Genomic DNA, 16,394 nt, shown 5'->3' on the forward strand with positions numbered 1-16,394 from the left:
AAAGCAATTTAGAAAAGTGGGGTGCTCCTGGTCCACTGAGGGTCCTGATTACCCAAATATTGAATATAATTAAAAGGCAAGGCAAAAAAATAACCCAGTCCAGAAGTTTTTTTCAATACCATGACTTTTGTGTATCAAAATATATGTATGTTTAACTTCCTTTTTTTTAAAAAAAATAAGTTTATAAAATAATAATGCTGACTAGTTTTGAGAGAGTAATTTTTGAAGACATTTAGATATTTAATAAAAAGTATTGTACCTTGAAATTGTAATCCTCAAATTGTATCACAGGTATCTAATGTAAATATTTCACTGATGTGGAATTTGCTCCTTGTTTTATATCACTGATTACAGTGTAAAGTTTAAACCTGAAAGATATCAGTCATTTATTATCGTAAATAAAGTGTCTCGTGTGTGAGAAACTAATAAATTTTAGCATTGTGTTTTTCAATCAGTATTGTAACTAATGGTCAGAATGTAAAAAAAGTCCTGTCATTTTTTTTAATTTAAAGCTGTTCTTTCCCACCGCGCTGAAAAGTTAAGTTGTTATCATCCCTAGTTTATCAGTGTGTAAATGTTTAAACTATATGTTGACTTTAGTATATAAAAAAGGGGTTTTAAATCATTCAATTACATCCTTGAAAACAGCATGATTAAAACTTCCCGACTTGTATTTTAAACATTGTTTTCAGCTTTACATTGTTATGATTTTATGATGGTTTTTGGTGGACTAATTTTGCACCTTGGATTTTGCTTATTTTGCTTATGGATTAAGTATTTTGTTTTGTCAGAGTTATTGCCCTTGACTTAGTCGCACAAAGCTCAGAAGTATTTGGCCTAGGGTCATGAAACTTGACAGGAATATTGATCAGCATGTGTAATTGTGCACCTGGTTATTTTCGTGTGGATTTATTTAGTATTTGTAGAGTTATTGCCCTTGACTTAGTAAAAATTTGCAATTTTCAACTTGTGTCGCAATTAAGTAACTCAAACAGTATTTGACCTAGAGTCATGAAACTTTACAGGAATATTGATCAGCAGGTGTAGCTGTGAACCTGGTTATTTTGGTGTGTATTTATTTAGTATTTGTAGAGTTATTGCCCTTGACTTAGTAAAAATTTGCAATTTTCAACTTGTGTCGCAATTAAGTAACTCAAACAGTATTTGACCTAGAGTCATGAAACTTTACAGGAATATTGATCAGCATGTGTAGCTGTGAACCTGGTTATTTTGGTGTGTATTTATTTAGTATTTGTAGAGTTATTGTCCTTGACTTAGTAAAAATTTGCAATTTTCAACTTGTGTCAAGTATTTGACATAGGGTCATGAAACTTTACATAAATGTTGCTCAGCATGTGTAGTTGTGCACCTGGGGTATTACTTGTGAATTTATATGTTTTGTCAGAGTTATTGCTCTTGACTTAGTGAAAATTTGCAAATTTCTATTTGTGTCGTGCATAGCTTAAAAAGTATTTAATCTAGTCATGAAACTTTACAGGAATGTTGGTCAGCATGTGTAGTTGTGCACCTTTGGTTTTGCTTGTAGATTTATCCAGTATTAGTTATTGCCCTTGACTTAGTAAAAACTGTTTCATTATGTTGTGTTATTTAATCCTTGAGTGCTTGAGTTAGAATCAACCAACTTTACAGGAATAATGATCAACATCACTGTGAAGCAATGCACCTGGGATTTTGCATGTGGATTTTTTCAGTTATGTTAGAGTTATTGCCCTTTACTAGTATAAATTTGCAATTTTCAACTTGTTCATGCATAGCTCGAAACGTATTTGACCTGTAGGCCTGAAAGTTTACAAGAATGTTGGTCAGCATGTGTTCTTATGCACCTTGGGGCTCACTTGTGGATTTATTCAGTATTTGTAAAGTTTTTGCCCTTAACTTAGTAAAAGATTATTATTTGTTTGTTTGTTTTGGGTTTTACGTCACATCGACACAGTATAGGTCATATCGCGACGTTCCAGCTTTACTGGTGGAGGAAGACCTCAGGTGCCCGTCCGTGCATTATTTCAGGCACGAACGGGTACCTGAGTAGAACCACCGACGTTCCGTAAGCTAGCTGGATAGCTTTCTCACATGAAAGAATCCAAAGTCCCTGACAGGATTCGAACCCACAGAGGTGAAGGGCAAGTGGTTTGAAGTCAACGACTTTGACCACTCGGCCACTGACGCCCCCATAAAAGATTATTAGTTTTCAACTTGTGGCACATGTAGCCCAACAAATATTTGACATGAGTCATAATATTGACAAAACAGTGGAGTGTGGGGGCACCTCTGTCCTATGGCCACATTTCTAGTTATCATTTAAAAACCAAAATTACTGTTGTTTTCAGTCAGTATATATACTCCTTGACAATTGCATAGAGATAAATATTTACCACTCTGTGCTTCAAAATTTTTTTTTAAGGGCATGTCAGTGGGTATGAACATGTACTCCACAGCAGAAAGCTTTGGAATATATAATTGTCAGGAAGTATTCATGTTACAAGAGCATAGCTCTTTGGCATGTATCAATATAGATCTTAATATTGATCACTGAAATAAAACATGTTATGGGCAAATGTTATAAATGGGTATCCTCTTTGTTTCAACATTATTTTTGATAACTTTAAATTTTATTTACTTACTTGTTTTCAGTTTCCGTTCATTATCTCCCCAACAGTATTACACATTCAACTCAAATTTGACATATGCATGGATACCTTAAGGGAATGCGCAGGCCAAGTTCGAATTTGGTCATAGTTCAATGATTTTTTGCAGAGTAATGCCCCTTTCACTTTGAAAATATTATGAAATTTTCAGTTTTTGTTCATTATCTCCCCAACGGTATTAAACATTCAACTCAAATTTGACATATAGATACGTCAGCAGGCCGATATGTTTCAAGTCTTCACGGATTTGAACAAGTATTAACTTGTTCTTCCGCAAGTAATCGCAAACTTCTTAATCTACACACAAATGTTATTGTTGACTCTGTGATAAAGGATATTCTTATATCTAACATATTTATACCCCCGCACAACAAAGTTGTAAGGGGGGTATACTGGAATCAGCTTGTCCGTCCGTCCGTCCGGCCGTCCGTCCGGCCGTCCGTCCGGCTGTCCGTCGGTTTTTTCTTGTCCGCCCAATAACTTAAGATTCCTTTTACCCTTAGTCTTCATATTTGGCATGGAGGTTAGTCATGATTAGTAGATGACCCCTATTGATTTTGAGGTCACTAGGTCAAAGGTCAAGGTCACAGGGGCCTTGACTTCAAAAAGCTTGTCCGCCCAATAACTTAAGATTCCTTTGACCTACATTCGTCATATTTGGCATGGAGGTTAGTCATGATTAGTAGATGACCCCTATTGATTTTGAGGTCACTAGGTCAAAGGTCAAGGTCACAGGGGCCTTGACTTCAAAAAGCTTGTCCGCCCTATAACTTAAGATTCCTTTGACCTACAGTCGTCATATTTGGAATGGAGGTTAGTCATGATTAGTAGATGACCCCTATTGATTTTGAGGTCACCAGGTCAAAGGTCAAGGTCAAAGGGGCCTTGACTTCATAACGCTTGTCCGCCCAATAACTTAAGATTCCTTTGACCCACAGTCTTCATATTTGGCATGGAGGTTAGTCATGATCAGTAGATGACCCCTATTGATTTTGAGGTCACCAGGTCAAAGGTCAAGGTCACAGGGGCCTTGACTTCAAAAAAGCTTGTCCGCCCTATACCTTAAGATTCCTTTGACCCATAGTCTTGATATTTGGCATGGAGGTTTGTCATGATTAGTAGATGACCCCTATTGATTTTGAGGTCACCAGGTCAAAGGTCAAGGTCACAGGGGCCTTGACTCCAAAAAGCTTGTCCGCCCAATAACTTAAGATTCCTTTGACCCACAGTCTTCATATTTGGAATGGAGGTTAGTCATGATTAGTAGATGACCCCTATTGATTTTGAGGTCAAAGGTCAAAGTCACAGGGACTTTGACTTCAAAAAGTTTGTCTGCCCAATAACTTTAGATTCCTTTGACCCACAGTCTTCATATTTGGCATTGATGTTGATCATGATTAGTAGATGACCCCTTTTGATTTTGAGGTCACTGGGTCAAAGGTCAAGGTCATAGGGACTTTGACTTCAAAAAGTTTGTCCACCCATTAACTTAAGAATTCCTTTGACCCACAGTCTTCATATTTGGCATGGATGTTGATCATGACTATAAGGTGACCCATATTGATTTTGAGGTCACTGGGTCAAAGGTCAAGGTCACAGGGACCTTGACAAAAAAAAGCTTTTCTTCTCAACTGTTAAAGAATGTCCTGTCCGCAATGTATTGATTTTGACATTTTCACATTTGAAGCATGTAGAATACATAACTTAGCAATGCACTGGCTTAGTAACCTCAGATTTGGCAGGGAGGTTGTCCTTGAGCTCTAAATGGCCACCGTTGATTCTGACAAAGTGGTATGCGGGGGTATTCACGCCATGATAGTGGCAGTTCTAGTTTTATAAACAAAATTTTCAAGAAAAAACACTTAAGTCTCACCCAAAATGCGAAGTTGTAAATCCTACATCCATATCAACATTTTGCTATTATATTGTGAATGGTGTCACTGAAACCATTACTCATTGACTGGAATTGTGAAATTGGAGCACATTCAACTTTACAGTTTACTTTAGGGTGCATAAAAGAATGGAGCATCCTCAAGTATAAAGTCTACCTTAAGGACTTGCAAAAGAGTGCAGTATGAAGACTACTTTTAGGTAAATGAGAATTGTGAGTACCGTCAAGTATGAAGTCTTATTGAAAGATTAAACAAGACTTACCTGTTGAAGTTTGATCTTAATTCTGTTGTGCCATTGGCCAGGAATTATATGAGGTAACACGTGACCGCCAGACGCTTATCAGCCTCAGACTTTAAAGTGGAAAGTGTAGTCATGGAAATACTAATGTAAGGGTGGGAACAGAGTTCGGGTGGGCATATAATTCCTGGCCAATGGCACAACAGAATTAAGATCAAACTTCAACAGGTAAGTCTTGTTTAATCTTTCAATTCTGTTGTGCCCATTGGCCAATCAGAATTATATGAGGTTTTAGAGTCCATGTCTACACTTGATATCATATCTTGTAAACACAAAGGAAATGTAATTGTTTTGTATATGTAATCTATTAAATTCTACTCTAGATCCAGTACATATATGCCCATATACATGTAATATATATAGAATGTAGTAATATAACATAATAAAATTATTCTTATAGTGAAATTACAAAATGACAATAAAACAATATATGAAGTAATAGATTTTGCATTTGTTGCAGTCAATCAATCAATAATCAATCAATCAATTAATCACTCTTCTGAAAAAACATAAATTTTTTACTGTCCTAATTTTGATAATAGAGCATGTCCAAAATCACCAGAACATTTTACTGGAATGTCATAAAATTTTCGAAATGTACTTTCTTTAGACCAACCAGCAGTTTTTAAGATAGTGTCAATTGGGATATGACCCTTTATTGTACTGCATGCAGTTGATCTCACACTGTGGGCTCTGAATACGGTAATGTCTATCCCAGCATATTTAAGAATGTTTTTAATCCATCTAGCTATAGTTGATTTAGTTACAGCATTATGAGGCTTTTGAATCCCAACAAAAAGTTGTGAGGATTTTCTAATATTTTCTGTGTATTTAATATAAAAAATTAAACATTTTACAACACATAATATATCATTTTGATTAAAATACTTTATGAACATTTCATCTAAATGCCTATTTACACCAGACTGTTTTAATAGATCACAATTCTAATTTTTACACCTTCGTCGGTAAATTCAATATTTCTCAAGTCTATAAAAAATAGAGTTTGGCACCGCTGTCCTGTTGTTAAAGCGATAAGAAGTGCCAACTTGCATGATAATGACATCAAGTCCAAGTTCTCATTTTTCCCTAGTGTAACAATGTATTTTAGTACTTTTTGAACATCCCAAGTATTTTTATACCTAGGTAATGATGGTGCTTTTAAGAACAGTGCTTTCAACAATCTTTTAACTAGATGATGCTTTCCTACCTGAATATCACTTGTTAACTCTAGTAAACTTGAAATTGCTGACCTTGCTGTATTTAGACCACTATATTGTAATCCATTGTCATGCAGCTCTTTCAGGAAACACAAGACTTCTTTTATAAGTGGGTTAAATTTATCAGTTTTCCTTTCACGACAAAAGAGTACCCATTTTTTGTAATACGAGAAATATTGTTTAGATGTTGATGTTTTCCATGAAGCAAGGAGCAGGTCGATAACGTCTTCTGATAGTCCATCACTAAGGAGTTTTTTCCTGATATCAGGAAAACACCCAATTTCATGTGTTTCAGCGTATGTTGTTTTCCTGGAATTTTCGTGTTGACCAATGTGTGATTTGTCGGTGGTAGTAGGTAACTTGGCTTGCATATCATTTTTAGTAATCGCGGAAACCAAACCTGAGTTGTGAACAATGGTGCTATTAAAACTGCTGTTGCTTCTTCCGGTCTATTTTCTGGAGAACTGCTGCGATCAAACTAAAAGGAGGGAAAACATACACATATTTAAAGTTATTCCAGTTAAGAGAAAAAGCATTGACTGCGAAAGCTCTCGAATCAGGGGTAAAAGAGGCATATTTTGGTAGTTTTGTATTGTCTTCGGATGCAAATAAGTCAATCTCACATGAAACATTGAATTTCTTCACAATTTTTATGAAAATACTATCTGTAACAGACCATTCCATGTCAGTTGATTTTAATCTTGACAACCTGTCTGCTGTCACATTTTCTACCCCTGGTATATAATACAGGGTAAGCCATATGTTCCGTTTTTCACACCATTTCCATATCTCTTGGGTCAAATCATTAAGCTCTCTAACACGCCCCCCCCCCCATTTTTGAAAGATATTTCATAGCAACGGTATTATCTAGAAACAAATGAATATGTATGTTTACTCTTTGCTCACACAAAAATTGTAACACAAGAAAAGCCGCTTTAAGTTCTAAGTAGTTTATGTGGTGACTCTTTTCATCTGTTGACCATAAGCCTGACACTTTAATGTCATTTGTTTTATCATAACCACCCCAACCCGATGTCGAGCTATCGCTTTCTATTATCATGTCTGGATCAGGTAAATTAATTGGTCTGAATGAATCATCAATGTTATCAATCCACCACTCTAAACATTTCTTACTGCTTTGAGACAATTTAATTTTTGCATCAAAATTCCCTCTATTGATTTTTAAAGCGGTATCTCTTTCAATTTCCAAATGCTTATAATAGAGCCCCGCATACTGTACTCCTGGTTCGCTTGCGACCAATTTTCCTATTACTCTTGCAAATTCTCTTATTGTCATAGTTGTTTCCCTTAATGCTGAATGGCAACAACTCTTTATGCTTTCACATTTTTCTGGTGTCAATTTTATGGTCATGTCCACTGAGTTCAGCCAAAACCCAACAAAACTTATACCTTGTGTAGGTTTTAATATTGATTTTTCACTATGAATTGTAAAACCTAAGTTGTCTATCAGTTTCAATGTGTCTAGAATGTTCTCTTCACATTCATTAAAAGTTTCAGAAGTTAAAAAACTGTCATCGATATAAATAGCATTTGCATGGCCAGTCTTCCGTAACGTTGAAAAGACTGGTTTCAGAATTTTTGTAAATAATCGCGGCGAGCATGAAAGACCATTAGGAAGAGCTCTGAATTCGTAGCAAACACCTTTAAACAAATATCTCAGATATTTCCTATAATCTTTATGAACTAAAATACTATAATAAGCTTGTCTTAGATCAATGCTTGCAAACCAAGAGTTAGGCTTTATCATTGTCAGCACATGTTTTAAAGTTTCCATTTTAAAGTGGTTTTTTGTAACAAACTGATTCAATGGTTTCAGATTCAAGATAAGTCTATGTGTACCATCTTTCTTCGGTCTTAAGAAAATGTTCGATAACACTTGAGAAGGTGACTGTTCAACTATCTCGATTACATTCTGGTGTAACAATGAGCTTAACTGTTCTTCTATGATTTTTTGTTCAGATTTCGAAAATGTCATGCGAAGGGGTGTGCCTATCATATTTGGAATGTTAAACTTTTCGCAATCAAAGTCAATTTTACATCCATGTTTAACATTTCTTAAGATCCATTTGTCTGATGTTATTTTGTACCATGCGGTCATATTGTTTGCAACATTACCGGCTGTGAATGATTCCCATTTGTTGCTCAAATTTTTACAAAGATATAAGTTACTTACATTCACTTCTTGTTCTTCTGGTACTGGCCCTGTCCCTGGGTTTTTTGCTTGTCCCTGTGAGACAGGCCCTGCCTGGATAAAAAATCCTTGGCCACATTGTAATGTTTACTAGTGTTTTGGCGCTTGACCGGTGGTTGACCATGTGACTGATTGTAGTTGGGGTTGCTCGATGAATATGTGTTTCTCGGCATGTCCTTTACGCCATATGTTCGTTTCTTGCCCAGTTTCTTTTCAAATTTGGCAATGTCTTTCCCCAACTTCTTCATGTCAGTTATCGATTTAACCCGTTCTGAGAGGTTATCGCCAAAGAGGTGATTTGTAACTGGTGTTTTGGGTGCGCAAAATTTTCCAAACTCTGGCTTTAGTGCTGGTTTTAACAATTTTCTGCGATTGTTTGTGACGTCTCTATGTGCAAATGTCAGGAGTTCCACTGCCTCAAAGGCTTGATTGAACCATTTGGTACTTTCCTGCGAGTCACTTTCCAACATAGAATCCATCATATTAATCATTGGCACCATTGCTTTCCCAATGAAAAGTTTGGATATTCTGCAGTCCACAGTCCTGTATACGTAGAGGCTTTGATATAAACGAATCATGCCATATTTCTTCATTCACCTTTGGAGGAGCTAAAAGTGAACAGTTTTCCGGATATTCTATTGCATCCGCCAATTTCTTTCCCTTTTCTTGGTCAAAGTTCACATTTATTGAATTTTGTACTGCCGTGGCTAATGTCTCGTTTACTGGAGGGCCACATTCTTTTTTCCCATCAACTTTCGCGGAGAAATCTAGAAGTTTTTTCAATTTTGATTCATTGTTTACATCCGTGTTTTTTACCGGAAGTACCCCGTCCTGGACGGAATAATTATCATCCGACGAATTGCCTTCATCATCGTCGTCGTCTGACTGGATGCTTTCAGTGGTGATATTTGGTCGTGGTGCATTTTCCACAAAGTTAGTGAATTTTTCATTCAATGACACAAGTATTCCAGAAATTTCTTGCATTTGTCTTTCATTTGAATCAAGACGGGCATTCAAGGTTTTAATCTCGCCTCGATGATCTTTAGTTTTCCCCTTGGAAAAACCCGGTGTTGGTGAAGAAATTCCCACGCTATTTATTGATGATGCGGGGTTCCCGTTTTCGATTGGTTGTCTCGTTTCCGGGTCGTGACGTAGCTGCGTGATTCCGTACTGCAGCGTAGCGGGCTGTGCTATAATTGGATCGTTTGAGCACGTGATGTTGTCCACGCTAGTTTGGTCAGCGTGGGCAGCTTCTCCGCCATTTTTGTTCCAAACAAAGGAATTGACAGTCTTTTGCTCTGATGCAAAAAAGGAGGGATCGAGAACGTAAACGACATTTTGCTCTGGCGCTATATGTCCGTTCTCGATCTCGGCACCATTAGTGCTCGCGCTGGGCGAAATGTTTCCGTTAGAAACGCCAGCCATAGTTATGTTGACCGTACGTTGATCAAAGTTTCAAACAAAGAAAAAGTTCGAAAGTTTATTGTAATCAGTAAAATTATCGAATTGAGTCAATAATTTTTTATCATATCACACTTATATATCCCTCTAAACAATTTCCAAAAACTATAAATCCGTTTCACAAATAAACAAGGAGAATATTGAAAACAAAGGAATTATTATTAATTAGAGTCTAATAGTCCGAGTGTCGCGTCCGAAAGCTAACTTGCTACTGAGGCTGATAAGCGTCTGGCGGTCACGTGTTACCTCATATAATTCTGATTGGCCAATGGGCACAACAGAATTAAGGGTAAAAAAAGCTGGAGTGCCCTCAAGTATGAGTAATGTGCTCCCTGAAGTATGAAGTCTAATTTAGGGGAGATAAGAATGGTTTACCTTCAAGTATGAAGACTTCATAAATGAAGGTAAATAAGAATTGAGTACGGTCTCAAGTACGAAGTTAATACTTCTAGATAGATAAATGAAAATTTAAGAGGCTTGTTGGATTGGTCTCAAAGCTTTTTTTTGATCAAGTAGGCAGGTTGTAATTGAAATTTGTAGCAAAATATGTAATTAGATACAAGAAATTTGTAATAGCTGCTTTTCTTTGCTATGTCAGTAATATTGAATCTATGTATATATCTTTATATTATATTTTTTCTAGTGCTGTCTCATATTGAAATTAAGTCCCATATTTTTAGGCACATACTTAATACTATTCCTGAACAATTAATAATTTCTAATTATGAAAGTACAATGAATAATATTTTTTTATCTAGATCCTAGACATTTTTTGTGTATTCATGTAAACATGGCTGATAATACTGACAAAAATTCTTTGGCACCAGTTACAGTATACAAAACCATTTATTCATGAATACCTGTGACTTGACTTTTCAACTACATGAAAATTGATCGCCTATTAGGACTAGCAGAGTTACAGAATTAATCAGTGTTTGGTTATCTGATGCTGTGGGATCAAATTGACATATCTGTACCATTAATTTAGCATTGAAAGAAAATTATAATTAAATTTGTCACACAGGGAAAATGTATAATTACATATTAGTAGAACTTCTTTTTTGCAAGTATTAAATCAATATAAATTTGTTTCATAACTTTTGGCACACCTTTTGGTCACCTTCATTAACTTTGTTAATGTGTCCGGGTACATTTTAAAGTAAGATCTTGGTACTTTAACTGTCCACCATTGGTATGTCAATAAAAGAAAATGTAATTTTTGGTATTCTTGTTTTACCTAACTCTAAGCAAAGTCAATATGGGAACAAATGTCCGAACTGCAGCCTGTCTCTAATTTACATTAAACTTGCTGTTTCATTGTTTGACATGTTTACGTCATGTTGAAATTTTCATGAATTTTTAATGAAATGTAAACAAAGTATTTTCATAGCAGTGTGACGTTGGTAAGGAATGATGTCAGTTCATTTTCCAACATTGATTATTTAAGTAATCAACAAGAAAAGCATTGATGCAAAGCATCAAAGGGCGACGCCAAAAGAATTTGATCCAGGTTTGCACCTAAATACTTAACAAAAGATGTGTACTTTATAGCAGTACCATCTTTCATGTGACCTGGAGGCTTGGCCCAGTTTATGTTGAAACTTAAACCAAAAGGAATAGACTCTGTCTTGCCAAGATGCAAAGACAATTTATAGTCAATAAACCAATCTAAAGATTTACTTTACCAGATACAAGGATACCTGAGTCATCATCATATAATGACAGGCACAAGTATCACACCTGGGAAGAAAAAATATGACTGCTTAATAAAAAATCTGTGTTCATCTTAAAAGTGTCAAAAACCAAAAAAATGTAAATAATGACCCCCTTTAAAAATATACTATTAACTTTAAGTATATTTTTAAAGGGGGACATCATTTACATTTTTTTTTTTTGGTTTGTGACACTTTTAAGATGAACACAGATTTTTTATCAATCTGGTAATATTTTTTCTTCCCAGGTCTGATACTTGTGCCTGTGCATATAATAAAAGCTTATTGCTTAGGGTTGCAGACATGTCATTGACATATATTAGACATAAAAGAGGACCTAAAATGAACATCAGGGGGACACCATAGGTATTCAGAGAGAAGGAGTACCAGCCACATTCACCAATTGCTATCAGAGATAAGACTTAAACCATGCAAGAATGTCATTACATATGGCAGATGCTTGAAGTTCCATGAAGAAGAAGAAAAAAGAACTTCTTCATGTGCAGTATAGTGTGATCAACTGTACCAAATGCTTTTTGTAGATTTAAAAGTATCACGCAATACTGCCTTTGTCCATTTCAAATTAAATGCAATCTATTAAATGAATCAAACATGTGTCAGTTGAAAAACCACTTCTAAACCCTGACTGAAACTGCCTGACCATGACTCAAACCCATGACTTTCAGAAGACCAACTGAGCTATCCGTCCGGCTACACATTTTCTCTTTAATAATGAAACAGTTCTAAACCTTATAAACCTTTTTTCCCCACTATATTGATTCATGTACTTGAATTTCTGATGTTTACAGAGCATAGTAAATTAAACTAATGGTTATTTGCAGTAACAGGATGAGAAAAACTTTTAGCTTGACCAGAACTCAAACCTGTGACCCACAGAATAATGTACTGCGGCTGTAGCGATTGAGCTATCTGGCCGCTTACACATTTTCTCCCCTAAATAGTGAACAGTTCTAAACCGTGACAGATATTTAGATTTTTAAATTAACAGATAATTAATTCTAATTAATAAATAAGAAAAAAAAACCTTACATACTCATAGTCTTAATTAAAATAACAATTTATATAATTATTATTGTATAATTATTTTTACTAAAAAGGGCTAAGACAGTTATTGGTTGTGCCATTATTTATAACAGGTCAATTTGAAAGTGAATATAACTGTGCTAATACATGTACAATATCTATGATAAGAAATTTTATGAAGGCTGATTTGTATTTTACATCAAGGGCACCGGGCGAAAACATGAAAATGCAACAAACGAACCACTTTGTTGTAGATTGTATTTTCATGTTTTCATCTGGCGCCCGGTTACTTTTTGTACTTTGTTGGTTTTCATGTGGCACAAATCACCCACTATAAAATTTAGTGTACAAATTTATTCAAGGACAAGTAGCAATCTTAACTCTATGAAAAGTCTGTTGTCGGGTTGACTCAGGAGACCTGGAGATTGAGACCGGTGTCCCTCCATTACATTAGATAAGGCAGAAGCTGTCCTTTTCAAACTATGCACATGTTAGAAAAAAATTAGAATAACTATTCAGAAAATGATTTTTTGAGGCTTTTAATATCAATTATATTGCTTGATCCAAGTTTCAGGACATTTTCAATCAATACATGTTATGATTATCATTTATAACTTTAAATGAAAGTCTCATCCCTTTAATAATAATGACATAACTGCAACTCTTTAAATTCAGAAATATTATAAGTCTCATCATACCAATATACTAAGATATAAATGTATGCACATAACATTAATAATTCCAAGTTTCTATTAAATAAATATGAAATATTGGGTATATAAAGCCAGTAAAAGTATATATATATATCAATAGTCACTCATCAGGGCCTCTATGCTTTTGATGACCTTACAACTGGTAAATTTTATAAAAACAAAAATTGTAAGTAATACCTAAGATAGACAGAAAAGAACAAATAATTTAGTAAACATGAGTTACTTCCCCTTGAAATAAAGAAAACATGAAACCCAAAAGAACACCCTAAACATCAAAATTAAGAAATGTTGCAGGCTCATTTTAATTATGCCATGCAAATTAATGGTAAAGTATTCATAAAAAAAGTAGATGGCCATGTGACAGCAGTAATTGCAGAAAATCGGATAGCTGTCAACATCTGGATACTGGTACACTTTGTAAAAACAACCATTCTGTTCAACAGATAAACGTAATATGGATAAAATCAATAGGATAATCGTTTACAACAGTCCATTACCTATCCTAATACTCATTTGCAGGTGAACTTTCTTCTTGTAGGAAAGTTTTGAAAATATATAAATGAATGAGCATCAATGTAGACCACAACGATATTCGAAATCCGGGTTTTAGTATTGTCAATAAAACAAAGGGACAAGCTGTTAATCAGAGTCTGCAATTTCGTGAAAATAACATCACAATGCACATGCTTTTTACATAAAGTTATTAAATACAAATATAACAACATATTTGTTTACTTGATTTTTACGAATCAAAATAAATATAATTAACACAACAATAAATTAACTGCTAATAATAACAGCTCCTTCCATAGGCCAAAATAAAAAGCATTCCATAAAAGACGACGCCGCTCACCGGCGTCGCCAATGATTGTTTTCATGCTTGTGCTGTTTTATTGGGTGAAAAAATAGTATCTCAATGGTCATACATTGTGTAAGTTATTATAACAACAGCTGTCTCAATTATTCAATGTAAAATGATGAGCAATGTTCATTTGTAATTAAATACACACAGAATTCAGTTATTAATATGTAATACCAACAATTATGAGTTTGTTAACTTATTATACTTATGCATTAGTTACCATAGTATAGCACAGGATGCATTTAAATCAAAATTTCGCTGATATAATTACAGCATAATAAATTAAGACATTAATATGAAATTAGGCAAAGCCTATAAACGGGGAAGTCGTTAAAAAATCCTTTCATTCTTTCCGTTTTAAAGGTGTCATTCGGTATTATTTGCACCGCTTCCGTTTTCACTCGGAACACTCGACGATTATTATTGATCCGAAAAGTTGAGATTTGTTCCGTTATCGGAATACCCCGCCTATTATCATTGAGTTTCATTGTAAATGGCGGCGCTCAACTAGAATTGACACTGAAAATTTCATTGATAGGTATAGAATTCTATATTTATTTTTAATTGTTTTTTATTTGATTTTCTTTTAAATATACACATGTAGTCTATAGCCGGGCAAGCCAAAGCCCGGACCCGCTTCGCGGGCCCGGTCTTTGACTTCCCCGTATTAACTGCTTTCAATAAAAATATATGCAAGTCAGTGAACTACTGAAATACTGGTTGGTTTCAGGAACGGATTCAACAATGTTTTAATAAACTTATAGCTTTCAACACAATCAAAATTGAATTTATTTGTGTAAACTAAACCAACAAAGTATAACCCTAGAAACCTGTCTGAAACCAAAATTTGATAAGCCTAATATCCCTGTCACATATTCACGGAATACGCCCACGGAAGAGCCACGGATTAATTCCGGCATCGTCCGTAGCTACCCGTACTGGTCAGTAGCTGTCCGTATTGAAACCGTAATCAATCGTTGTAGTCCTTGTATATCCGTAGCGATCCTTGACAATTTTTGAACATGCACAAAAATTGGCTACGGAAAAATCAACCGTAGCGTATCCCTACTAGTCCGTATTAATCCGTACTGATTCGTACTGGTCTGTACGAAAACCGTAATAGTCCGTACTGATTCGTAGTCCACCAACTTGTCAAGGATTTCCACGGTTTGGTACGGAGAACTACGTATTTGTACAGTTACCCTACGTATAAGCTACGGTTTAATACGGATTAATACGGCATTGCCACGGAAAGCCACGATCGTAATACGTAGTACTACGGAGAGGCAAGGATTAGCACGGTTTTATACGGTTTATTGCGTTGCAACACGAAAAGGTACGGAATGGTACGGCCCACCACTGTTTAGTACGGATGAATTAAGTATCATGTACTTTTTCAAGTGTATAAATACTACCTTCTTGTTAAAAACAGACATTATGTATTTGCACAAACATTTAATAAATGATAATTGCCATTTACTGGCTGCAACTTTATATTGAAATGGCTGAGAATGCGGAGGCAGTGGTCAAGTTGCTTGATGACATGCATAGAAGTAAATTTATATTAATATCGTACTACAATTCATAAGAAATATAATTACATAACATTTAATGTTACATATTTTACAAACATTAGATCGTAAAAATGGAGTAAATATGTACATAAAACGAAGTGCTTGCAGACCGTAGTGTATCCGTAGTGCGTCGTGTCGCTCCGTATTAAACCGTGTCGGTCCGTATAGCAATCCGTGTCTCTGGGGGACTTTGGTGGTAAATCCGTCGGACTATGTACTCATACCGTTGTGTGTCCGTACTGGAACCGTAGCGGACTACGGAATTTCACTTTTCCGTAGTAATCCGTGAACGATTAGACCGTAGCTCTTCCGTGGCATTATCCGTGAATATGTGACCGGGGCATTAGCAACTTGTATAGAGCCAGACCAGCCTGTATATCCAAGCAGTCTGGCCAGGCTCTATACTGCTGTCTGCTGGGTGACTTAATTGTAAATTTTTGTCCTGATATCCCCATAATTGATAATGAACAGTTCGAAAAATGGAAGCTGAAAGTCCATTATACTAATTCAGCAGGTTAAAGGGTTAAAACATTGGTTAAGTGTTGTCTGCTCACTAAGCTCCATATGGAAAGCATCAGATTAGTAATTAAAGGTCCCCGGTGCCATCCCCAGGGGAGGCGTTATTTCTCAATGACAACTGGTCACTCAAATTGAGTCTAATGGTCATATTTCTCCCACCACTGATTCAAATATATCATAGGATTAGTAGTTAATCACTTTCATAGAAATTGATTATAACT

The 16,394-nt window shown here is 35.4% G+C and overlaps 2 protein-coding genes across 8 annotated transcripts in view; one reads left to right on the top strand and one right to left on the bottom strand.

Moving 5' to 3' along the window:
- LOC132712771 (anoctamin-4-like) overlaps window positions 1–16,394 on the top strand; it is a 121,013-nt gene that overhangs the window by 20,940 nt on the left and 83,679 nt on the right. The window lies entirely within an intron of this gene.
- Window positions 8,772–10,022, bottom strand: LOC132712773 (uncharacterized). The gene has a single exon (XM_060695213.1). The coding sequence runs from the start codon at window positions 9,711–9,713 to the stop codon at window positions 8,772–8,774; it is 942 nt and encodes a 313-aa protein (XP_060551196.1). The 5' UTR covers window positions 9,714–10,022.

The sequence above is a fragment of the Ruditapes philippinarum genome, unplaced genomic scaffold (assembly GCF_026571515.1).
Source record: "Ruditapes philippinarum isolate M1 unplaced genomic scaffold, ASM2657151v2 ctg5910_1_1_1_1, whole genome shotgun sequence".
NCBI classification, from domain to species: Eukaryota; Metazoa; Mollusca; class Bivalvia; order Venerida; family Veneridae; genus Ruditapes; species Ruditapes philippinarum.

Excerpts from the sequence above, each read along its gene's own strand:
- LOC132712773 (XM_060695213.1), bottom strand. The coding sequence starts at position 9,713 with ATGGCTGGCGTTTCTAACGGAAACATTTCGCCCAGCGCGAGCACTAAT.